Source organism: Nomia melanderi, chromosome 12, assembly GCF_051020985.1.
Source record: "Nomia melanderi isolate GNS246 chromosome 12, iyNomMela1, whole genome shotgun sequence".
Classification (NCBI taxonomy): Eukaryota; Metazoa; Arthropoda; class Insecta; order Hymenoptera; family Halictidae; genus Nomia; species Nomia melanderi.
The window spans coordinates 10,769,806-10,795,119 of NC_135010.1; the positions used below are offsets into that span (position 1 = coordinate 10,769,806).

Genomic DNA, 25,314 nt, shown 5'->3' on the forward strand with positions numbered 1-25,314 from the left:
GTTCAAACGGGGACGCGCGGATGTGTGCGCCGCGCGCACCCGCGTCAAACGGCCGGAGGTGGCGGGGGGGTACGAGTGTTACGGCGTTGAAACAATTAGGCAGAAACGCCTCTAATGACGTAGCAGCTGCTCAAATTCGGCTAGCAAAATTCCACGGCGTGTTACCCCTTAATCTTCACCCGTGTCTAACACGCCGCACCGCGGCGGACTGTCGGCGGGCTTCGACCTGGATATTCATGAGGACAATTTGAGAACTTGGTAACCTTCGAGCCCCTTTTAGCAATAAGCGACGACGCGCTTCCACGCGTTCGTTCCGATAAGAGCGCGCTACGCGGACGGCTAGCGCGGACGGTTCCAATTGTTCGTTGTTGCGAGTATTGACAGGAATGGCATTTCAATTGTTCTTTAATTCAGTTGCTCGTAGAGCCTGTCTGTTAAGACACTGATACGGGTGAGGATCAAGGCGATTGCGCAATGGCGAAGAAATTCTACTCTCGTGGCACAGTTTTCGATCGTTTGTTGCAGGATTCACGGTTCGGCGAGGAAGGAGAATGAAATGATTGGGTATTGTAATGAGGAATCACGTTGCTTTCTATGTCGGGAGTCTCGTCAGGTGTAGCGAGAATTATTTATACTGAAATTCGACTGTTATGAGAGGTGAAAATTTCTGTTGTCAAATACATCAAATCTAACGCTAGAACTACGTAACAGTCGAAATGGCTGGTTTCGGTTTTCTCGTTTCGCTATTATTGATATCTTCTAAGCATTGAACATTCGAAATGATCTTGAAAATACATAGTTTCACTCGAGTACTATAACGAATGCCTGAAGAAACCGAAAATAATCTATTGTTACAATTTTTTAAACGCTTGGTAGTCCTAGTATTAACTGTCAATATTAAGTTTCAAAAAAATAATGATACAATCGTTAAACTCTAGTCAATGCTACAATGTTCCCCTTATTCGAACGTCTCAAAGATCAACAGACAACAACGCTGAATTACAGAAGAACAATGACGCAGTTACCAATGAATCCCTAATGCTATCAATGTTTCCCATTTTACCATTCACCGATGCCTCGTTATCGGGCGAATTCGCCGTCGCCATTAAAGCGCGCGAGGCAACAAATAAATCAGACCCGGCGGAACGTTCATCGCGACAAGATTAAAAGTCTCCGGGGCCCGGGTAATGCCTTTGCATAAATCCCCCCTTGAATGCGAGTCGTATCCCGGCATTCTTGCCGCGTCAGTGGCCCTTTGGTATCAAGGATGCATCGCGTTTCCATTGCGCGACGTTTACGAGGAACACGGCCGTATCCCCGACAATGGAGGCGGTCGGCCGGACTTCTTGCCTCGGAAAATCCGCGACGCCGTAATCCACGGGCCGGCGTATCTGCCGGCCATAAATATTTCGTACAATGGTAACGATGTATACCGCGCGCGGCGCCATGGCGAGGATTTTCCGAGACCGGGCCCCTTTTCAAAATCCCAGATCGACTGGCTTTTCGTCCGGAGCGCCGATGATGAATCGGCCGGAGTTTTCGCTGCGCTGGTTGGCAACGATCTATGGCGATCTATGACGAGGGAGTGATGAACTTCGATATAGATTTTAAGGCATCCATCGGCGCGCTTCGATTCGGAATTAATGGGAGCTCGTGGACGTTCATGAGATAAAATGTTGGTTTTCGTGCTTTCGCGCGGATTCGCGTTGTAAGGGAGAGCCTTGAATAGTTCTACGTAATTTGGCGCTCGATAATTGAACGTAAGGTAATTCGATGCTTGGTAATTTAACGCTTCATTACACGACGTTTGATAATTGAACGTCTGGTAATTCCGGGATGATAATTTAACGTTTGGTAATTCGACCCTCGGTAATCTGACGCTTGATAATTCGACAATTGATAATTGAACGCTAAGTAATTCGACACTGACGATTATAGAGTACTCGTGAAACTCTCTTTTTGTAATTGCAGAGTTTCTTTTTGTAATTGTAATCTGTAATATAGTAATGACTACTGCCTAACGGATCCATAAATAATTCGAAGATGAAACGGAAATAAAAGTTAGATTTTAATCTTTATCGCTATTTTCTATTGTAGAAGCACAATTTTCTATTTTTCACCGCAACCAGTGTAGCGCAAGCGATTCCCAGATAAACGAGCAAGCGGTTCCATCTAATGACCATGATCTTGATATGTCACGAACAACGCGAATCGTCGAATTGATACACGGCGAGCGGCGTAAAGGGTTGCGTCACGCGCGGGGATGGAAGTAAACAGACGGACAGATGCCGCCGGTGACCAGCACGCGGAATGGAGTCCAATAATTCTTTGTGCCCAAGTGGACCGAGGCTACGCGCGTGTGTCGCGCGAATGAACCAGCGGGATAAGCGTGCGCGACCCGAGATAGCGGGCGCATCTATATAAATTGCATCGTTTCCTTTGAACAGTCCATCATGGTTGACCGATCACGTTCTATTGATTAGAAGTCCAATTATTGGCTCTGTCCGGGCTATTTTTATTTCCGTCCACCCTCGGTCCACGAGACTCCGCGAGCTTTTATTTGCGCCACCCCTTGCGAACGTGAGGCCTTTTAATTCGATAGCCATCGAGGCCTTTTTACCTTCCTAGAAAAAAGAACGAGACCTTTTTGCTTTTCATTTATCGACAACTCGGTGGATTCGAATTTTCGACGATATTCTACGGCGAATAGGTGCGTTGAAGAAACTGAGCAAGCGTCGCAACGAGAAACATTAACTGGAAGAATAACTAATTCAATATCTTCCTCCAATCGTCCCGTAACACACGACATGAAAAAACGATGGTCGACGTTATACCAGAGAAAATCTTCCAATCCCATAGAGAAGAGTGCTCCGCTCGCAAAGGGAATAATACATTGTTCAAGCTGGTACAATAAACCACAATCGCGTGTACTTTAATTAAAAAAATAAATCCCTCTGGAACACATTTCCTCGGCGTTCCTTTTATGCTCCTTCCGCGCGACGGCCTTCTCGGCGGTCGGAGCTGTCATTAAATGTCACGGAACGTTGAACGATCGGCCAGTATTCATACGGAGAGATTTTTTCCGCGCGCTTTCACGAGGCTCCCGGTTTCCGCGCAAGAAGCACGATTGAAAAGGAAGTTTCTTTCGAGCGCGGCGCGGCGGATAGGACGAGCGAGTGCACACGCGAGCGACGCGGGCCCCCGCTCGATGGCTCCGTGCTTCAGGTATTCAAATACCGCGCCGCGATCGACCACTTATCGATGTAAACGCGACCGATATGCGGCGCCGTCGAGGAGCCTCTTTCCAACGATAAGCCGTTCTCTTTCGCGTTTCGAGCGCAACTTTGCATTATCGCCCCACTGCCTCGCGGAATCCCGCTTATCAAGCAGCCGCTTATGCCACGATGCAGTAATTTCACATCCGCCGGACTGGGCCGCGTCGCTCAACGGTTTTTCGCCTCGTTGACGCGACGTTTGCGCGCCGCGGATCGATCTGGTTTCGCTATCTTGCGGTCTACGCGCCATTTCCTGCCAGCATTTATTTAGTAACACGTCGCTGTCACGGGAATTTCGAGCGGTCTGAGTAATACGTCTTTCGTAACAAGGGCAAATGGTATCACTATATTTATATTATATCATCGTCCAGCTACTTAGATTACCAAATACATTCATTCGACATCAATTTCCTTATAACCGTTCTCAAAGACTCTTCGAACGGTCGTCGATGCTACGGCAGTGGACGCGTTAACGCACAGATCTAATCTGTAACGAAACCTTCATAGATTATACTTCGACCTTCGGAGAGTTCAATAATCTAATCTAGATTCTTCTAACATGCTATCTCGAACCTCCATCTGAATAACACGTAACGGACCTCCCAAACTTCAACTTCAAGCGGCACACAAATAATCAAACTATCGACCGAAGCACGAAAAGACCACCCAGAGCGAACAAAGGAGACAACAAAGTTCACTGTCCTATTGTCAAAGCTGGCACCGAGCGTCTATTAAAAGTCGCACTAAAACGCTCGCACAACAGCGCGGCGGTGTCGCAATATCGCGCGATTCTTCTTCATCCTTTTCTTGATCCACGCGAGGCGCAATAATGGCGGGCGCCAGGTCGGCGGCATCACCCGGGCGCAATTTGTCATAGAGTTTCCCGCACGTGCGCACGTGGCTCGGTAATGATCGTAATCGAAATGACAAAGCCGAGTTGTTCGGATCGCGATGACTCCCTTAATCCGGCGTTTAAAGGCCGGCCCCGTTCTCAATGCGCGAGATGTTGCCGTAAGCCTCTTTTCCGCGACGCTGCGACCGGATTACCGTCGGAAAGAATTACCCGGCTGATCTCCGTGAAACCTCGCAGCACCGCTGCCAGACGATCTCTATACGCCTTGGCACGCCGGCCACGGGTTTTTAAGCGCGGCCCCGCGACGCCCGCGTGTAATCTTCGAGCCCCCGCCCTCCCGCAACGGATTACCAAATAGAGAAATAAATTAACGAGATAACGGCCCGGCAGCTCCAACGGCCGCCCTCGCTGCGAATTTTCTTAAACGGCCGTGAGCTTCGCCGTTCTCTTACTTTCCTCTCTTGTTCTGTTGCTTCGCTCTTAACCCTTTCCCTACGATCCTCTTGCCGCGCCGGAAGTGCACGCAGCGCGCTGGGACAGTCGCCGGGTTTACGCTCGATAACCAAAGTCGCTTTATTCTGATCTTTAACCTTTGACACTGGAACTACCGGATGGGTCGAAATGAGGAATGACTGATTTCTTCTTTCAGTTATTGGGAGCATACGAATGCTTCTTCGAGAAATCTCGTTTTTATATAAAGACACTTAGCTAACTTCGCTAATTACTATAGTGTTAAAAAAAATATTAAATTTCATTCAAATTGATTATCTATTGGAAATATATTACATGAGAATATATCTGAATTCTTGTATGTATAGTAATATAATATTACATATATTATTGTATTGGGACAAGAAAATACATCGTCTTGATGAATTATGCTATTTATTAGGAATCCAACCATAAATGGATATAATAATTGACAATAAGCTAAGAGAAACCGACGAAATTGAATTTTACATTATTATCCACTTCATTCGCTGCTTCCCCAGCGCGTAGTTAAAGATTAAGGAGATATGGGGAGGAAGTAGAATATCGAAACCGTAAGTCCAGAGAGACATAGAAAGTACGTAAAAGGGCGAGGGCTTATAATTGCCCATCGTAGCGAATTTAAAGCATACTGCGCATAGCGACGTAACTGCGTTCTGCAAGCGCAGTCGCAGTTCTAATCAGATTCTCGGTGAATTTCAATTCGCATTCTTACTTCACCGAACGAAACTAATAATGTGGAAGGATGCTCAACGTGCCGTGACGCATTCGCGTTACCTAATAACTCCAAGCTTTTCATTCTAAGTTCCACGGGACAAGATTGAATCAAATTCTCATGAATACTTCAACGACCGGTTCCAAAGCCGGGAATTTGCAGGAATTCACGCAATGTTAAATACATTCCGCGGAACGAATTACTTGTAAATCTACGTCCCCTCGCAGGACTTCGGCGGAACGTCCCCCGAACTCTTTATGCGGTGGCTGGTTCGGAGTACTCGCGGTAATTTCGTCGCCCGTTTCCCGAGCGGTCGGAAGCCGGAATTATTCAACGACAATCTCGCGGCGCGATCTTCGCGTCGCAGCATCCGTTGGAGGCTGGTTTCGGTCTACGCTGCGTTTTCGTTCCCTCGTTCCGCTTTATCTCCCTTTGACGTGATATAATCAAACACGCGATTAGACGGTCCGCCCTCGCGTACGAAAACCGACAACCCCTCGCCATCCACGACCGGCGCAGCGGTGTGTATCTTCGGAACCGCGCCGCAGAGTTTCCGCCGCTCGCCGCTATCTGATAACGGCCACACGGGAGAACGCTGGGCGTGCACTAATTCACGTGTGTCATTGCGGAGTAGGGCGGACGCGTTACACTTATTGGAACGGCCGACACCTTCCGCGCACTCGCGCACGTGTTCGCCGCGGAGCGTGGAAGATAAGTAGCTAACATCTTTCCGGACTATTTGTGCGATTCGATAAGGCGTGTACACCGGAACTTTTGAAAGATCGCAGATAGCGTACAGTAAACTGCTGTCGCGATCTTATCCGAGCAAATGTTACGTTAATTACTTAGACGCGGTGTTTACCTGGAATCACATGTGCAATGGTAGTTTGTTGAATGAGTAATAGTCCCCTGTTTGCACGAGGAACGACAGGTGACAAGGTTTGTTTGCTCGGGCTCGGCGATTGAATAATCGAGATCGAGGGAGTGGGAGAGGTGAAACGATCTGGTTCAAGTCGATTCTTGAATGAACTATCTTCGACTTCTACGTGAGATTGAAGTTTGATGAGTATATGACGTTGATGCGTATAAAATCGCGATCGAAGGTCGAAAGACGTAAACGATCCGTCGAGCATGGGGCAGTCTTCCGGTCCGATAAGGATTCTCTTCTACCGAAACTTCCGCGAGTAATATTTCCAATAAAATTCCCCAATTGCGACAATATCTCACCATCGATCACACCGCGAAAGGCTAAGCAGCTTTCGCGAATAGATCCATCTAGCTTCAGTATCCGCAGGGTTTCCCAGCTTCGCCGCAGACACGGATTTATAGTCGCGCCGCGCACGGTCGCTCGTTACCCGGTTCGAATCCTTGAGACTGTAACCCGCGCCGAGCAGATTTAACGCGGCCGCGCGCTATCTGACGCGATGAAACTAATGCGTGGCTTGATACCGAAACTGCAGCGGCCGTATCCGCCGGATCTTCGACGCTCCGCGTCCCTGGTAATCAGTAATATATGCGAGCGAGCGATTCTGATACGCGCGGGTGGATACTGGATGGTGTATCCGTCGCTCGAGTGGCTCCACGCGTGCGTGCACCACGAGGAGACAACTCTGCATCGCATTTTCCTTTCGGTTATTAATATTCATCGGTGACAGCGTAACGCTGCGTTAAACCTCCTTCACCTCGAGCCGTTCTATGCAAAATCCCTATAAAAACATCTCCTCACGTAACTCGACGAACAACTTCTTCGTCCTCAAACCTCTAAGAATCATTCTTTAGCTACCTCCGAGCGCTAGAGCTACAAACAAAATATAAATCTCGACTTCAATCTACACGTTCTGTAAATACTGAAAAGGTAGTTAACCAAGCTCTATTACATCACCGAGATGTTGAACGAAACGCAGAAATCCGGATCAGCTGGCAAACAGCTAAACAACCGCGGCTAGAAACGCCGAAGGAACACAGCTGTGAAACGAGTCGCGGCAAAAGTCGGATCGATTAGCGAGACCACAGCCGCAGTTCGCAAATCCGTCGAGCACGGCCGATCGCCGCGAGATTATCGAGCGGACAGTGAGCTCCGATTGCCGGGCGAGTTGCCGGTAGCTAATCCTCGGTTTTCGGTGCAGCTTCGTCGAGCCGCGATACGATCCGGCACGGAGCAGGGGCGCCAGCAGCGACGAAGTCCGATGAATCAGCCGCTGGCTTGTAACGCGCCCCCCCTTCCCTCCGCCCAGCCGTCGCCCGCGTATCGTCAAAGCTCCCATTGAAAAGCTCGCCGACACGCGCGTCGCATCTCAAACAGCGCCGTCTTGCGCCCCGTTTGTATCCGAGCCGGATAACGCTTTCGCCCCCGTGGACTTTGATGAATTAGCCGGCGGCCGAGTCAAAGCGGCGCCCCGCTAAATCATCGCGGAATTAGGAGACCGTCCGGCCGAACGGTGGAAATTTCCCGGTGAATACCGGCCCCCGGGGTCCCGGCTACAAACATTCACCACGCGCCGATGCATCGGCAGATGCCGGCGTCCGCGCGAGTACCCGGTGCCTCTCTAATTCTCGGCGCGATGGGGAATCCCGGGTGTAACCGCCGTTTAAGTTCCTCCGCTCGTGAACTGCCGCTCGACGGGAACTGCAACGTGCCGATAGATTCTTCGGCTGGCTCCCGATAAGCGAGAGTGCATTGACGGCGTTGCTGGCTCGCGCGGGGGGCTGTCGAAGAAGCGGAGACGGGACTGAGACCGGGGCAAGAAGCGCCGGGTATAGAGGGATCTTTGAGTCAAGTGCAATACTGTGGGCAAGAAGGATCAAGTATCTATTGATACTAGAACCTAGTCGCCTCTGAACGAGTCAGTGTTCAAGCTTTAAAATAGAAAGTTATCAATATGCCAGTTAATATTCTATATAAAGATCATCAGAGTCTCCAACTTTCGACTGCACTGAAAACCCTTAACAACCCTTGCATTCCCAGATCCACCAAGCAAACCGAGTATCTCCCAATAGTATTCCACCTGCTCCATTCATTCCCAGCGATTTTATTTGCAGTCGTCCGACGTAGGACCGTCGAGCCCCAGCGATAAAGCTCACATGCGACGTACTTAATATCGCGTAAGTAATATTTTTATTCGCGAAGGGAGGAGGCACGCAGCGCGGAGCGAGGGGAGGAGAGAGGGGCGAAGGGCGTGCATTAACGTCCCCGGTTGTATCGGCGCCGGCCGCTTTCATAACGGGGGCTATTAATTCTTCGAGAGGGTTATCTGCTTCCCGTGAAACTGCATTTCGTGTTTCGAGGGCCGCGCGGCCGGCCTATACGCGCCGCCTCCAACCCTTTGTACGGCCGTTTCTCGGCGATTCGTGTTACGCGCGGTATATCTAGCGTAACGGAAATCCTGCACGGTCGTATACATGCCCCGGGTATATTTACACCGGAATCGATGAGAGTTACGAGTTAACATCGCCCGGTTCCTCCTCCAGGCCCGTCGAAGCCCGACCCGGGCCGACCCGGGCCGAGGACGCCGCTCAGGATTGACAGAATTAGGGTCGCTTCTCACGCACTCTCTCGCCACCCTCCGCCGTGCGCACTCTCCCAAAGCAACAGGACAATGTTAATGGCCACGAGGCGCACGCCACATTGTTTCACGGGGCGAACCGGGACGCGTCGCCGCTGTTATGGTTACGTGACCGGTTCGCTGTCATTTAACGGAGAAACAGACTAGAATCCGCCGCCGGGATTATCAAAGGTGGATTATCGCGACGCGAGGGCCGCCGAGCGTGCATCTTGAATCCCTCGCGGTTCGCGAATGATAGAAACGTTGATACGTAAATGCAGTTTTGCGTTCGTCGAGATACTTCTGTCGATAGCAGCGTTTCGATAAGGGACGGAACGAAAGAGATTAGTAATGCGACCGTTGTATAGGGAAATGATAAATCAAGAACAATCGAAACTGTTGTCTTTTAGATCGCCGTTGTTCGTCGAATGTAATTGTACCGTTGCGTTTGATGTGTTTTCGACGATCGAGGTTAGATAAGAAAGGAACGACAGGAATGGAGATTAATAATGTGGAATATACTGTGGAATATGACTGAAATAAGGGAAAACGAATGTACTGTTTTGTTCCTTCCGTGTATCTCTGTATTCCGTAGAACGAATTTTCCTCGGGAATTTGTAGAAGGAAAACGAGTTTCAATTTCTGTCGACACGACAGCAACACCAGCCGCCGCGGCAGCGGGATCGCTTTACGTCGCGTACGTGTGCGGGGAGCCCCGGCGGCGCGGCGTGCCGTGCGAAACTTCGGAAAGTTGAAAATTTTCGGGTCCCCCGCAGACATTTATGCCCCAAGTTTACACAACTCGATATTACCCCGACAAGACGGATGTTCGGAATAATCAAACTTGCGTCCCGGGAACGAGCGCGATGAATAATGTATCGCGGCGCGGTGCGCGCGGCCGCGCGATATTTCTAATACGTCTTCGATATCGTGCGGGATATTTATATCCCGGTTACAGGATTAATTCCCAGTTCGCGTCAGATTCGGAGAATCACGGCGAGCGACCAGGTACCGTTCGATTCGGCCGATGAATCAATCGGAACGAATGCGATTCCTTTTCTGGACACCGAAAGACAAGCTGAATTCGCGCATCATTCATTTCTGCACGCGAGAAATGTGAGAACAGAATTAAACCGAAGCGTGATTCGGTCGAATTCGAATTTAGAAATGAAGAAGCAGATTTTACACTGTTCCCGAAGTACGAATCGTGGTGGATAGAATCACTAGGATCGGTTTATTAGAGTTGCTAGGGTCACTTTAAGCGAAAAATGTAACGACCCCACCGGCAGAATCATTTCGACGTTCACGTGCAACCGCGAGTACTCCGGCTGGCGCGAAGTTGAACGAGTCCCGGTATTGCAAATAGTTCCCGGACAAGCGCGGAAAGTTCAGTTCTCGAAAGTCCGTGTTCGAACGGCGGAAGCTAATGCGGCCAACTTTCCGCGAAGTCGAATATCGTTCGAGTTAACGAAATTATTGGAGCTGATATTTTGTACGATCGCTAATTTCCGGCGAGATGATACTATTTAAGAACCGCTATCGATTCCGGCTAACGAATTAATCAGTTTCCCTTACGGAATCCGATTAAACCCGCAAGAATTTCAAACCGAATTTAATGTTATTATACCCTTAATTCCGACGTTATTATAATTTCGTTAAGCCTCCCAGACTGCCAAATCTACTCATCACATTACTAACATTCCAACAACTTTTCTAACCAAACGGAAATTAAAATCTCAAGGTTTCTCACGGTAATTATTCCCCTAACCTTCCAGTATTTCATAGATCCGACAAAATTCGGCTGCACCGAGATTCAAACCGATCGTTCGATCCGCACAGAGAATCCACTTAATCTCCAGCATCTCTCTTCGTATTATTCAACCTGATGCGACTCGCGCGATATAAATCACAATCAAAGAGGAGCTAAAACCAGCTCGGCCCGTTCTAAACAGAGATCCAACGGCGAGGAGGTTAAGTCATACCGCGTGAGTCGAATTTCTCCCGAGCGGCGTGCTCGCGCGCGATCCTAATTTATGATTCACCGATCCTGAAACGGCGTGTCCGGGACACGGGTGACCGTGGTCTCGGTCACCGGCGGCGAATAAATTCTCCCAATTACGGGAGCGAGAGGTGTGCCCGCCGCGGAATGCAAATGTCTCGCCGGCGGAATGCGAGTTTCGCGTCCGGGTCCCGGCGCGAAAGGGGAGCAAAGTCTCTGAATAGGGCCGGCCGCTAAGAGATCCTCCGGCCCGTGCGGAGAGGAGGCGCATTCTCGATCGTGGGACGCGAAACGCGGCCGGATGTTAATCGCACGCCCAATCAGCGCCAATTCAAGCTTCCCGTTGGTCCGGCGCGCGGAGAAAACCGACCGTTCGCAAACTTCTCACCTCCGAGCGAATTATTATTCACCCTTTCCTGCCCCTGCACCTCCCCGCGCCGCCGCTGCCGGCGGTGTTGACGGTTTAACGGGCAAAGCTGGAAATCCACTTTCGCGGCCGCTGAACCGCGCCGATGACCACGGCGGGGAACAACGACGCGCGGAACACGTGCCGGCTAACGAGTAAGAGATTATCCCTCTTGTCAGATTATCCTACCCCTACCTCCGCCGAAGGCGTGTCAAGTTGAGCGATTAACTGCGATGAAAACACAATCTCGCCGGATTAACGTTCTCGTGCCGCGAATAGCGAGCGTTCGGTGTTTCTGGAGATCTTTATAGGCGATCGGTTAATAAAGCTATAACTAGGGGATCTAATTTCCAAGGGACCTACGGAGTGCATTGATATATCCTCCGTTATACTGTTTTAAATCAATTTTTCGAATTGCCTTAATATTCCTTCGCGTAATCCCCGCTTCTGCTTATTCCTCGGAAACTGCGGGCAATTTCGCGGTTCGTTTCGTTCATAGGTGAGCATCTTAAAAGCGGAGCTTCGAGGCTCTTCGGAGATTAGGACACTTTAATTCCGGCGGACGTTTCCATCGATCGCATTAAGCTGGATCCGACGATTCCTCCGAGTATCTAGCTAATGTCCGAAGAATATCATTCGGATTACCTGGGAAAAATGGGACCTGCACGGTTGAACGTACTCCGGCGGCGATAAGGGGCTATAAATTACCCGGGCCCCCAGGAGGCAGTGACTCGGTCCGGACAATCGGTATCTGTTATCGACCCGGGCTAATAAATACACACCGCAGCGCGGGACAATTAAGAAGCCTGAGTCACCGGACTGTGGATGGCCGGTTCCATTTCGTAGGTGACACACGGCGTGTGATTCAGAGTATCGTGGCGGTCTCGGAGGCAATACGCGCAGCCGGGCCACGTCGATGTGAAATTACATGTCAATGTCCTCTAGCGCCAGAGAGTATTAGGTTTCGTGATTGACGACGGTTTGCGCCGAACCTACAATTGCTCGCGGAACGGTCATAGGTTATCTATTAAGATTGATCCATCAGCCGGACCGAACCGCTATATCAATTAACAGAAAGGTGGCCGCGGCTATAGGGCGGTGATCAATTGCTAGGGCTCGATTGACCGCGGGGTAGGTAGCTTCGAGATAGACCTTTCGCTGTTCTCAACTCGAGGAGCTTCGAGCTGGACATCCTGGTCGCTGTTTTTTAACCGAGTCGCTGGTTACGTTCAGTTATCGATAAACCTTTTCCCTTTAACTAGATATCGCGTGCAACTCGGTCAACTGGGGGTCTGACTCAATTGGAAACAGGAAACTCACATTCACACTAGAATTTCGACTAAAGGAAACCTTTAGCACTTGAATAAATCAAACGTCTAAGAATCGTAGAACTTCAAATTATCAGCATCGAATTAAAGTTTCACGAATTCCTGATTAGAATCCTAGTGTCTCCCGATTTCCCTTCGAATTCTTAATCGAAGCTACAAGGCGCGCGCCTCGATCGTTAACGAACACGTCCGGCCGTGTAATTAACTTCAAATCTGGCCGAGGCATTCTGCATCGCAGTATTATCGCGCAATTAAGATATAGGTCCCCGAGGAAACCGCCGCGCGAGTCAAACAACTGCCAGCAACAATTTGGCGCAACGTAATTACTCCGGCCACGAAATAACGCCGGATTTCGAGGCCGGTCCGCAGACTCTCTCCCTTTCTCTTTCTCTTTCGGCCTCTCTCTACGGGTTAGTCGCAATCGGCGACCAGGGAGGAAGCCGTTTCCCGCGGACTCGCTCCCTCCAGCGCCGGTTATCCAGACCAGGCGAGATTGGGTCCATATCGAGCCGAGACGAACGCCTCCGTTCGGCCCGTGGGGTTATTCGTCTTCTCTAATTAACTACAGACCTAGCGCAGCCCGGGCACAGCGGCGCGATACCGAACACCGGCGAAGATCGGGGAAGATTGGAATTGGACCGACCGTTTGCATCCCTCGAAATATTACATCCGTTTGCACCCCGTGTTCCTAGACGTTTCGCGCATCTCACGAGACGGTCAGCGGCGGGACTTAATAAGACGTTGGTCTCGTTTCGACGCGAACTGCGCTGATTTATATCGAGCTGTGACTTGGAATTGCTGTTGGGATTTGTTCGCTGTGCGAGAATTCGGAATTACGGGCTGTGTGGGCTTATTTTCGAGGGTTTTAACCCTTTCTGACTGAATATTAACGATATTTTTCGCAACACAATTGATTATCTTCTACAAATTAAGAGACAACTATTTTACTTCGATGTTTTATGTGTTGATACATTGCACGAGGTTTGATATTGAATTGAAAATTTTATAAATTTGTTTCACACCGGCATGTACCATAGGTGATTTATGACGTTTAAATGAATCGACGTTAATAAGGGAATTCTTTATGAAATTGTTTATCTTCTCGGTAACAACTAATGTCAGAAAATTAGAAACGTGACAAAGAGATGTACTTCAATGTTATGTTTGCAGACGTTTTGATGACGATCTATGATTGAAGAGATTGAATCATGTCTCGTCGAGAATGCGCGTTACGAGTTTTATGGGTTCGAAGGTTTCGTTTATTCACGTTCGGTATGAAGTTTGTTTTTTTAGAGAAATAGGACGGGGAATGAAAAGGTATGTATATAGATTGGAGATTTATTAACTTCGCGAGGCCAGTAAGCAGCCAACGTGTTATTTCACGTTGAAAGTGTTATACCTTAGGGACACGAATTCGAGACACCGCGTCGCGGGGAACGCGATTTAACTCGCTCGACTGAAGTTCTGTTGCACAATATATGTATAATAGCGGTGAAGTAGGTAATTCGCAGTTGGAACAGCTAATAGCTATTATACAGGTAATTTGAGGTAATACAGGTAACACCTAATGTCTAGGTAACTTGAAACTTCGACGTTACGGCGAAAAAAAGGAGAATGAAGGCAACAAAGGTAAACTATCCGCGAAGCAAGAGTACAGAGTAATAGCACGGTGAGATTGATTGTGTAGTTTCGCGGTCGAAAGGGCTCGGGTCGATATTAATTTGCCCGCGCGAGTAATATGGCGTAGGGCTGGAATACAACTACTCATTCCCAGGGAAGAATCGAGCTGAAAAAAGCTTCGGCAACCGGGATCGAGGGGTCAAACGGCGAATCTGTAAACCGCTTTTACCGATTCGCGAAACGATTGCCACTTCTAGGTTCCGCCTCGTCGCACTTCGTCCTTTCAAAGCGTTCTCCGGGATCAATCGCTAGAGATTCACGGTTATCGCTACAGGTTCCTGGCGATCCAGATAAAAAATTCCCGGCATTATCGGTACATATCGTTTCGGATTAACAATATTCGATAATCCGGCCGTGGAAACGCGGAAATTGGGTTCCGCGCTGACGCGGAACGCATCAAAGACGATTTCACGCGTACCGGCGCGAAAGGACCGACCAAGGGAGAGAGATCGGGTAGAGATATCGGACGGGGAAAATGGAAAATTGCTTCCCCCGGAGCCGCCGTCGAATTTTTCAGTATTTCCGAGCGCGCAAAGGAAAATATACGGGGGAGAAACTTCAAGGGAGCAGTTTCACCGCTCGGTAAAAAATGTCACGAATATCGGGGCTCGTTAATCTGACCGCGGAATTTCATGCCCGCGGGTAATAAAATTACCTTTGCCACGCACGGAGCGATCTGTTACGCGTAATCGATGCCGGGACACGTACCGGACAAAGACTTTCGTTAATTGCACCGAGAGAATTTATTAGCGTGATCGAGCGTCTGGACCAATAAGGAGATTCAGCTCCGGGATATGCCGAGAAATTGCGTCGGTCAGGGGCAACGAATGAATTTATCAGATAACATTTCTGTCTGTGACTAATACCATTGCCCACACGGTAGTTTAATATTTTCTCGGCTGTACGAAAGTTAAAGGTTGGTCAAATTTACTTTCGTGATATTTATTCACGGGTGGCTTCAATGGCTCGACTCGATTTTTAAACATTTGTTAATCGTAAATTTCCACTGTTTGCATTTTGAAATGAATTTTATCGTGATAAACGAGCGGATTATTTAATAGTCCGGAAAATCAATAACAGCCGAGTGGAAAGAGGAATATTAAGCTACTTTTGTGTGCAGTAATCGAGAAGGCTGACAAGCTTCTAATAGGCACAGTGAAAATCTGGTGGAAATAATATCGAATTATTCCTATACGGTAACGAATGAAATGAATACCAATAGATGATTAGAAACAGTTATGAAAAATAAATGAACACTCACCTAGCCAAGGGGCTGCTGATGATGTAATGCGTGTAGTAGAATATACTCGCGACGGAGACGAGCAGCAGGGCCGCGACGCATCGCTTAACCGTGGCCTGCTTGACGACGCAGCGCGGACCGACGGCGCTTAACAAAGGAACGCCAGCCTCGACCGCGGAGATCTTGATCACCATCGTCTCATCCGATGGCGACCGATGCCTCGCAGATTATCCACCAAACTCCTCTGGGCCGGCGCGGCCGCGTTCACAGTCGCAGCGACGCCGAGGATCCTCCTTTTCCCCTAGAAGACGTCCTTCGCCGGGCATCGGCTCCTCTCATCGTCAAGAATCCCTCGATCCTCGGGAAGAATCAGTCCTCTTCAGCTTCAAACTCCGGCGAAACTTAAAAGAACCGTCCCTCGGATCGATCGATCTACCGGAAGAAGCTTATTCCCCAGCCGGACAACTGGTTCAGTCCTTTAATCCTCGTCCACGGAAACTCTCGTGCCCGAAGAGGATACATATACATACATATACAGGTATATACAACGCGAGCTCTCGTTTGATACAGTTTACCAGGAGCTAAAAACGACGCCCGATCCTTCTGAAGTGACTACGGGATCCTCAGATCAAAGGTGACGGGTCCTGGATCGAATCCCCTGTCCCGTCTCTCGGGTAGCAACGATGACGGCTCAGGAATAAGGAGCGGTTCGCCACTTGTTGCGTTTCCAGGAGGGCAGCACGATCACCATTTTGCGAGCAGCACGGGGTCGCGCCGTCCATCGCGATCGTTTTTAACCCATTTGAGCGAGTTTTGTTGATCGATGAACTGCACCGGCGCCGGTCGCTCAGCAGCTGGCCGCTCGGGTGCTCGACATTCTCTCAGCGACGGCCAGGCGCGATTGATCCTCCTTCGAACACCGGGATCATCGCTCGGATCCAAAAATCGCAGGACCTAGAGGATCCGGGGAACCTTTCGCAATGGGCGTCGATAAACTGGAATTTTCTATTCTGGCCGGGAACGTCCGCGGGTCTAGCGCCACGGAAATCCGGCGGCTACTTCCGGTGTCTTCTACGGTAAGCTGGCTTTACGGGTGGACCATTTGTAACGCTCCGGACTGGCCCAAGTTACCGGACGCGCGAAGCGAACCTGCTACACTCGTAAATTTTCGAGGCTTGTCTTCTTCTTCTTCTTCTTTTCTCTATTCCTCTTCTGTTCCTCTCTGTCCCGTTTTCTTCTGCTTTCTCCCTTCTCGTTCCTTCTTCGTTCTTCGCAGTCGCGACACTATCCTCTATCCTGCTCCAGTTGATATACGCGTGTCGGCCCTCCTTTCGCCGTGCGCCACGCGGTCCCGCCGCCAACCCTCCTTTCCCACCTGTCAATTAGGGACGATGTAAAGCTACGATGCTTCCTGTCTTCCAGAACGATTTCGCGAACGGTTATCCCCTGTATCGGGCTGTATCGATCTCGTGTCCCCGCTGCGTGGCTGGGTGCTCGGGTTCACGGGCCTGCAACAGTCAACGGGGAATGCGAATTGAGCGAAGGGTGCAAGGCCCGAACGCGACAATCGTCGTTTGTGGGTGGAGATTGCTGTGATCGATTGGCCTCCTCCACAGAATTAAACGCCCCCCTCGCCGATCCCTGTGTCTACCGCACACCGGGGCTAAGCTCCTGACACAATATTTGGCTTAATCGCCTCCTTCTGATCGTCCGTCGAGGGATCTATCGTGTTCTTTTCGCGGCTTGTTCCGTTTCGATCGGTCGGGGATTTCGGGGATCGTGTTGCGGGGATAATACGAATTTCAACCTCTACCGCGCGAATTATCGTTGTATCGAGTGGTTCTCGCTTGTAGACGCCTAGCTTTTAGTTGTCACACGGACTGATTAAAATAACCGTGGTGTGCACGGGACAGAATGTTTTGCAGGTTCGAGTGGAGTGCTCTCCGCCCTTATTCCAATGCAATCGCGAACTTTGGACTCGAGCCCAGCTCATTTCTACTTCCCGAGAGAGTCTACCTTTTTTATTATCAGCTCGGTGCACTGATATCTTAACTTTGGCAAACCGTCGGCGTGTAAATACCGATGTAGCCAGTGAGACATTAAATCGAGACTTCTTGCGAGCCGCAACGCGTTGAATATTTGATCGCTGTGTTCCTCGATTTCACTGATTTCTTTCTCTCGATCGCTCCTAAGCGATTGTTAACGATTGTGACAGACGTATTCGCGGATCGCAGAACCGCAGACCGCAGGAACCTGGTCCCAATGGATTATTGTCTCGTCGCGACGAGACGGCGACTCCGTGCCCGATATATACTTTATTCGATTACAACTATCCGATCGGCGTACACCGTTTCAAGCTCGGCTTCTCAGCTCGTCGGACTCACTGTTCGATTCGCTATTCAAGTTCGATGAGCGAAGAACACAGGGATATCGATGCGTCAGTCAGCCTTGAAACCACCTGGGAGCGATCCGTTAAAGAGCGGGGAACGGCGGGGAAATGAAAAGCGAGCGGAGCCGAGCAACGAAGATACGAGGGTCGAGAGTGACAAGTGCCGACTCGAAAATCAGAGCGGAATCGAACGGAAATTCGAGGGTCTAAGAGAAGCAAAACGAGAAAGAGAAGAGACATCTTAAAATCGGAGATACAAATCGAAGCGACAGGAGATACAGCATCCAAGAGTTCCAGGAGAAACGCAAGAGATAAGGTACAAAAGGGGAAGAAAATGTATCTATCTCTTGACACATCGGAACAGCTACCTGTTTGCGTCGACGCGTCCCACGCGGAATCGCCTCTCCATAAACTCTAATAAACCATCGTGGAAGAGGGATTCAAATTCAGCCGCGATTCGACATAATTGACGAATCGACCGGGCACGCGAAGTATCGCGAGACCGCCATCAAAAAACGATTAAACAACGGTGAAACGACAAGCGGCTGATCACCGGCCTCGACAACTCCAATTAATCGATCGCTACCTCCACCGGGCGGATAGGGAAATTCCATCGATCTCGAATTTTCCTTTTCTTTCTCATTTTTTTTTTTTGTTACACAATGTCGACAGTACAGCGTTCGCAGCAAGGAGTTCATTAATCAACCCGCAGCTTCGTGAACCCTTGTCCCTTTCACTCTGTCCGTATTCTATCGGTACAGCTTCCGAAAAGAGTCCTCCGGTTGAAGAAGATGTCGCGGGAAAATTGAGAAAATAAATTGAAAATGATTTAGGGGATCGTGGGGAAGAGACGGATAAGAAGAATCGACGCCGAGGAGACTCTCCGAGGAGGAGTGCTAGAACTCGTTCGATTATTCGCGCCTCCGGGGAGCTGACCCAACAGTTTCTTCACGGGGACACCGATATTTTCCGCGAGTCAATCACGGGGAATGGAGGAACGGAACGAACGATCGCTGGAAGAGAGTCGTTCGCGACGGGAGATCGCGGAATTTAATTACGGACCCGTCGCGGAGGAGCCTGTCGATGAACGCCGCTGATACGGAGCGCGTTTCACCGTGGACGGTTCGACGAATCTGTTTCAATCCGTTCCTCCGACCGCTCGCGAGGAGCCGGGACACGGTAGTTCTCAATCAAGCGGACGGCACGAAGAAAACGTTGGCTCGCTCGGTAACCGTTTGAAATTCCGACGACCCGAAAATCGAATTCCGCGATCTAATTGCGCGAACACGCGTCGATTGCGCAAGGATCGCGAACGGTAAGCGTTGCACACTTGAATTCCGAGCAGCTGGAGACAGGAACCCGTGTATATACTTCTACTCCTGTGGTATGATAAACCGTCTGAAGCGAGGCATTATGCGACGCGTCACAACGATGCGCTGTTGGCGATGTAGTTACGCAATCGACTTAGCATGCCGATACAACCGACGGAATAATGATCCGTTGTGCCTCGCGATTCTCGACGAGATACGGGCGGAATATCACTCACGGGTGTTCTTGAATTTTCTTAATCTATTTACCGCGCTCGTCGAAATATTCCATTATTCAGCGACTCTGGCTGTGTCAACTTTACACTTCGATTGTTGCGGCGTAGATCTACTCGGGATTCATCGCGGATCAATGGTGAATAAATCGAACAGGAATTCAGTGAGCCACAAGAGGAAAAGTTTCAAACGTTCGACCATACAATTAACCTCTCGCGAATTATGAAAATTCTAAAGTGCCCGATACTACTCCTAGAAAATCAGAAAATCTCATATCACCATCCGAATAATTAAATTACTCGTTCTCCACCTTCAATTTTAGCATATCGAAGTTCAAATCACAGCGACGTCCCACCGCGAAAGATTCAAATCAAGGAACATCAGTTCCAAGAAGTCAAAATAATCGAAAATCGCGCGAAGCGACCGGTCCGCGGCTCGTCGAATGGACATATCCAGCAGCCAACGGTCCCCGGCAAAAATTCCAGGGACAAATATATTTCGTTATCTGAATTATTCATCGCGCCCGGGCAATTCCGGATCCCCTCGAAATGTACGGGGCGAGCGGCGGTGCTTAATTCAAGAGACACGTTTCGGCTCCCCGAGTGGGTCGTTAGTCGGACGCATCACGTGCGCGGATTTAAAGGGCGGGGGCCACGTAGGTGAGCGCCGGGGTTGGGTCGCGAGAGAGACCGTAGCACTCGATCGCCGCGAAATGATCGCGCGCGAGCAGCCGGCCCTGATTATTCCCCCGAATGGAGCCATCCTTCTTCCGCGTTCCGCCTAGCCGCGCGGAATCTTGGCGCGCGTATCCAATTTCATCCGGGGAGCTCCGCCATTCTTCCCGGGGCTGTTCGTCCTTCCGCGGCCATATTTACGGGCACCTCGATGCGGCCGAATAGCGTTTTAATCTGGCAAATGCGTTCCGCCGCGCGCCCGCTCGCCCTTTCGACGGCGAAACTTTCTCCCGCCGGTGCTGATACACCGTCGGAATGTATAGGATTTTTTTCGGCAGAGTTCCGGGGGATGAAACGGGAATTTTTTAAGCTTGAAAGGACCGCGGGCGGGACGGGGGTTGCTTATTTTCGCGACAACCGACTGCTTCGTGTTAACCTTTTTCTCGCCAGTTGTCTAGACCGGGGATTTTTGCGAATATTTTAACGTGCGCGAGTGTGCGTGTACGTAGGGGAAATACGGAGAAATAAATGTTTGGTGTACCGTTGTAAAATGTAGCATTTATATTGTTTCTTTGGACGTTCCAATTCAAGGAACGTCGCGTTTTAATTATGAACCGTGGAATTGATTATTCGAGTCGTAACGCGTGACTGAAAGGAAAGTAAAGAGAATGTTCGTAGGATTATACGTGCCGATGAATATTTACTGCATTTATCACGACCGTCGGACAATCCAATCGACAAATTTGTCCCTTTCACCAGTCACCGGAGTATTTTTATCGATTTACGTAGCTCCCAATTCGGCCGGGACGTTTCCACCCGCCGCAATAAATCTCTGTTTCGGTCTGAAGCCCGTGACAACTTTTTCCCATCCGATCCCAAAGATACAGGGGTCCCATGAAAGAGTATTTCCGAACGATTTCCCGCTGTCACCGGTATTTCTCGCCGCGAGGACGGGGTTTTCCGGTTGTCTCGCCGCGAGACAAAGATCTCCGGGATCGCTTTGCCGCTCTCGAGAGCGGCCGATCGAGAAATATTTTTATTCCGGGAGTAAATGCGACTACGGGCGAGACACGCGCGATCGATACGTTACGATAATTCGGCGCGCCAAGTGTCCGAGAAGCGGCGGGAGGGAACCTGTACCGGCACGGATAGCGGAAGCCCATCGCGATAATTGTCCGGACAGCGCTCGCGAACCGCTTCGGACGCGAATTTTCAAAGGAAATTTTCATAGTAAAAGCCCGCGTAATTGGTACGGGCCCGTTGATCGTTCCGCCGGGCTCGCGAACGAGAAAAATTAATTTGAAATTGGATAAGCCGCGCGGGGAACACGAGCCCGGGAATTTTATGAACGTCACGTCTCGCATGAATTAAAGAAATTTTCGGATAATGGGAGACGATCGAACGCGCCGCTCCGAGCGGGCAATGAATAATACTTGCTTAACGCCGTTACACGCCGGCGAAACGAGCGCGACGGTACATTTCGCCGATTATTTATTATCGCAACGGATGAAGGAACGAGTAAATTGAAAAATAAAATATTGGCGATTCCGCGTTTAAATAAAATATCGCGGCGCACGTTTGAAACGGGGGGGCTGCGAGCTAGGAAACCGTGGCGACATAACAATCGCAATTATTGAAAATAACAATAAAATAATATTTATTTCGATATCCGTCGAAATCACCGTGTATCGCGACCCGTTCGACCGTGCACTCTTTTGTTTTAATTATTTCCGATTTTAACAACTGCCCCGGCAACGCGAATATCCCGCAGCGTGCGATTCAGCGTTATAACGAACTGCCGCGCGACAAAAATTGACAATTAATGTCCAGAGGCCAATGAAAAAGGGAACAGAGGAAAGGAAAAAATTCGAATCGTTGAACGCGAAACGCTAGCTGTTTAGACCGAGGACAGACCGTGCGAACGACGCGTTAACGTTCGAGACCGGATGTTTGCCCGGATTCGCGGAGGTGTCGAGAACCCACTCGCCGTTTAAAAGCTACGGATGAACCGCGATTCTCGCGCATTAGCGCGACTTAAAAAGCAATTAACTGGCTGACGAGTCGGCGCTCGGCGAAACGGGCCGGCATGTTTTTTCCCCCTGGTCAACTATCGGTTTTTGTTGCTCTATCCGTGTACGCACACTCCCGCGTGAACTATGGACGCCTCTTCGAACAAAAAACAAGTTAAAAAAAGCTTTTAACAAAACTTCTAAAGCTACTGAAAAAACTAAAATTCTTTGTTTATCCCGCGGATTACGAGTATCGGTTTATTTCCAGCCAACGTGAACCGTTGTTGTATTTAAACACTTGTCTATTTAGTGACTTATTTATGTGATCGTGTACGTTATGTAACACGTCCACTTAATAATCTATATAAAATGTGATTCAGAATTTTTTAGTTATTTTACATAAAATAAAAATTGTGTTATTGAATGAAACTGCCGTTTGTTTATCAAGTGGTAATAGATACTCGTCGATAAGCGGTCTAAAGGAGTCTGAAAGTATCCGCGATCCGTAGGAAAATTGGTGTCGCGTTACGCGGCGCCGCGGTTTAATCGCGAGATGAAACGCTAGATTTTAAAGCGCGGGCTCGATTGTGCTAAACCGACCGCGAGAATTCCGCTGCGTGCCGCGAAACAAATTCGAAAAATATTGCGTTTCAAGGGACTCAAGAGCGTAACGATAGCCGTGCACGGTTAAATCGAACGGATCCTCCGCGTTTCGTGCCACCCGAACATTTTCCGAACTGAAATCCTGACTTCCGCGGGGCGGTTACGTGTTTCTCGGACCGTGAAGATAAAGAGCAAGGTATCTTACTATCAATTCTTATCAGAAGCAACCCACAGTTTCATTATTCTTTCTTCGTCTTCTTTTAAACCAATCATTTAGAGGAACTGAACTTCCATTTGATCCTAATTTTCGAAAACCTGTTAACTGTCAACTCATCCATGATTGCCCAATAAGGGTCAAGGGTTAAAAACTGACAATAATCATTTCAACTTGCAACCTAGTTTGAATCTTTCATTCGCAATTCTTCAATTGCAATCGTGAAACAAATTAGACCTCATTTCCCGGCCAAGTGATATTTACACGAATACTTCTGCATTACTCTCACTTTATCTTTATTCCTGAATAATTCAAATCTGGAGGAAGTTATTCTGTCGTACGATGCGCTTCATATTTTTAATATTCTACTAATGAATAAACTTACCGCTCAAAGACCGGGAAATGGCACTTTCAAAAACGGCTCAGCGCGGAGCGCGCTAAAGGAGAACCTATTAAGCTTCTTTCAGATTCAAACGTTTAAAGGATCAATCAGCGAGTCTCCAGCAGGTGAAATGTTAACTGTCCGGCTCATAAAGCTCCGCGCGGCGAAAGCGGTTTCGACGAGCGGGAGCGCGTCGAATCCGGAAATCGCGGCGCGAAGAGGCGTCTCGCCAATAAAACGAGCGTCTGCCTGTCCGCCCGTCTGTCTGTCGGCGGCGTGTCCATCGGTGGGCGTCTATCGGCGCGCGACGGTGTCGAAATGACAGCGGCGGGCCTCGCTGACAGATCAGGTCCAGTTGCGGCCGGCAAAAATATGGCGGTGAAATTCCGAGCCGGCCGCAAACACGCCGCCCCCGAAATTGTGTTGTAAACCGTGGCGTATCGGAGGGCGCGCGCCGCGCGACAAACGGCAGATAATGAAAGCATCGCGCCCTCGTTCTACCCTATCCGTGTTCGTCGAGTATATTGAAAAAAAAGGGGGACTGGAGGGAAATGAAAAAAAAAACAGCGCGAAAAATTCGCCGACGGTTTTTCCGGTTGCTCGATGCGGCCGCCGTTAACGAGTCGTGGTATTTTTAATAACACCTGTGCCCGCCGGATTCTGGGTCAGAATGGTAATGGACAGAGTTTTATTTGACTTCGGGGCGAGAGCGTTTGTTACCGAGTCGATTGCGCGACTCCGAGAAGAGTTATAGCCTCGGGCACCTGTGCATCGCGATGGGGGTTGATTCCTCGAGAAAATGCGGAGGAAGCTTCGGTTTTACGAGAACTGTAGTTATAAGGAAACTCAGTGATAAATGCGCCTGTGTATTGTTGGCTGATTCTACTTGGCCGAGAGTTAAGCTACATCTCACATTTCCTACTCTCTATTATTAAGTAATAGACATTTCTGTGCATTCATAAGCTTGAAGATGGTTGGCTCTAGATCGCTAATCTCAGTGTTCTAGATAAACCCGAGAGAGTCCTTCACTCAAGTGTCACTAATAAGATAAGTATAAACGTAAGTAGCGATCATCAATGACCGGAAACTCTCGTCAACTAATAATCCTCCTGAAAAACTTCATATACCACTAAATCTCGACTGCTTACGAAACCAGGCACAATTAAATACATTCCCAATCCTGCCCATGTGTATTTCCGCAGCCAAAGCTCCGCTAAACCACCACGAGGAACTGCAACCCCGATGATTCAAGGAGCGTTCCTCCGACAACCCGAACGGCCGCCCTAGCCCGCGGATTAAACGCGTCTTCAGCCCGCCGCGCAATAACCTGCGATTGCGCGTGCGATACAAAATTTCATAATGTCCGCAGTTATCCCGGATAATCCGACTGTCGCGTGCTGCTTGTAACGCGTGCGCGGGCTTAATCCAGCTAATGAAAATATCTGCCGGCGGACCTATTTGTCCATTCTGATTAAGCCGAGCGAGGCGGACGGGGTTCGGTCGAAACCTGCAGGCGAAGTCGATAGCAGACAGCGTCCCGAGCCCCGGTTTATCGAATTAACTCGCGAAATATCCTCGGCGGGAGGATTCCCTCTCCATCGAAGCGTCGTCCAGATTTAAGAACTGGATTTATGGGAGTCGAGCGGCGAGGGCCAGGGGAGGGAGACGGTAGCCAAGGTTCTCCGAGAGGGCGAGGAGAAATCCTGCCGAAAGGAGGAATCGTCGCGGCCCACCTAGCTTCTATACTTCGCGTTTCAATTGGCTCCCGGGAGGAAGCCGGAAAAACGAGGGAAAAAACAGGCGGAGAGGCGAGCGAAATCTTCGCGGCCGCCCGTGCAAATAAACTCGGGCTCCGGAGCCGCTGCCAGACCCCTCCGGGGAAGTAATAATATGAAAATCCATCCGTGATAACCGTACCGCGGTGCGCGAACGAAACGGAGACAGACATTCGGGACGAATAAGCTTGTCGCGGAAA

At 49.5% G+C, this 25,314-nt stretch overlaps 1 protein-coding gene across 1 annotated transcript in view; it reads right to left on the reverse strand.

Moving 5' to 3' along the window:
* The window catches only part of sfl (N-deacetylase and N-sulfotransferase sfl), a 142,413-nt gene that overhangs the window by 81,815 nt on the left and 35,284 nt on the right, over positions 1-25,314 (reverse strand). Inside the window, exon 2 of the mRNA XM_031988045.2 lies at positions 15,549-17,035. Within this exon, the coding sequence (XP_031843905.1) occupies positions 15,549-15,721 (173 nt within the window). The 5' untranslated portion in view covers positions 15,722-17,035. The remainder of the gene's footprint in view (positions 1-15,548; positions 17,036-25,314) is intronic.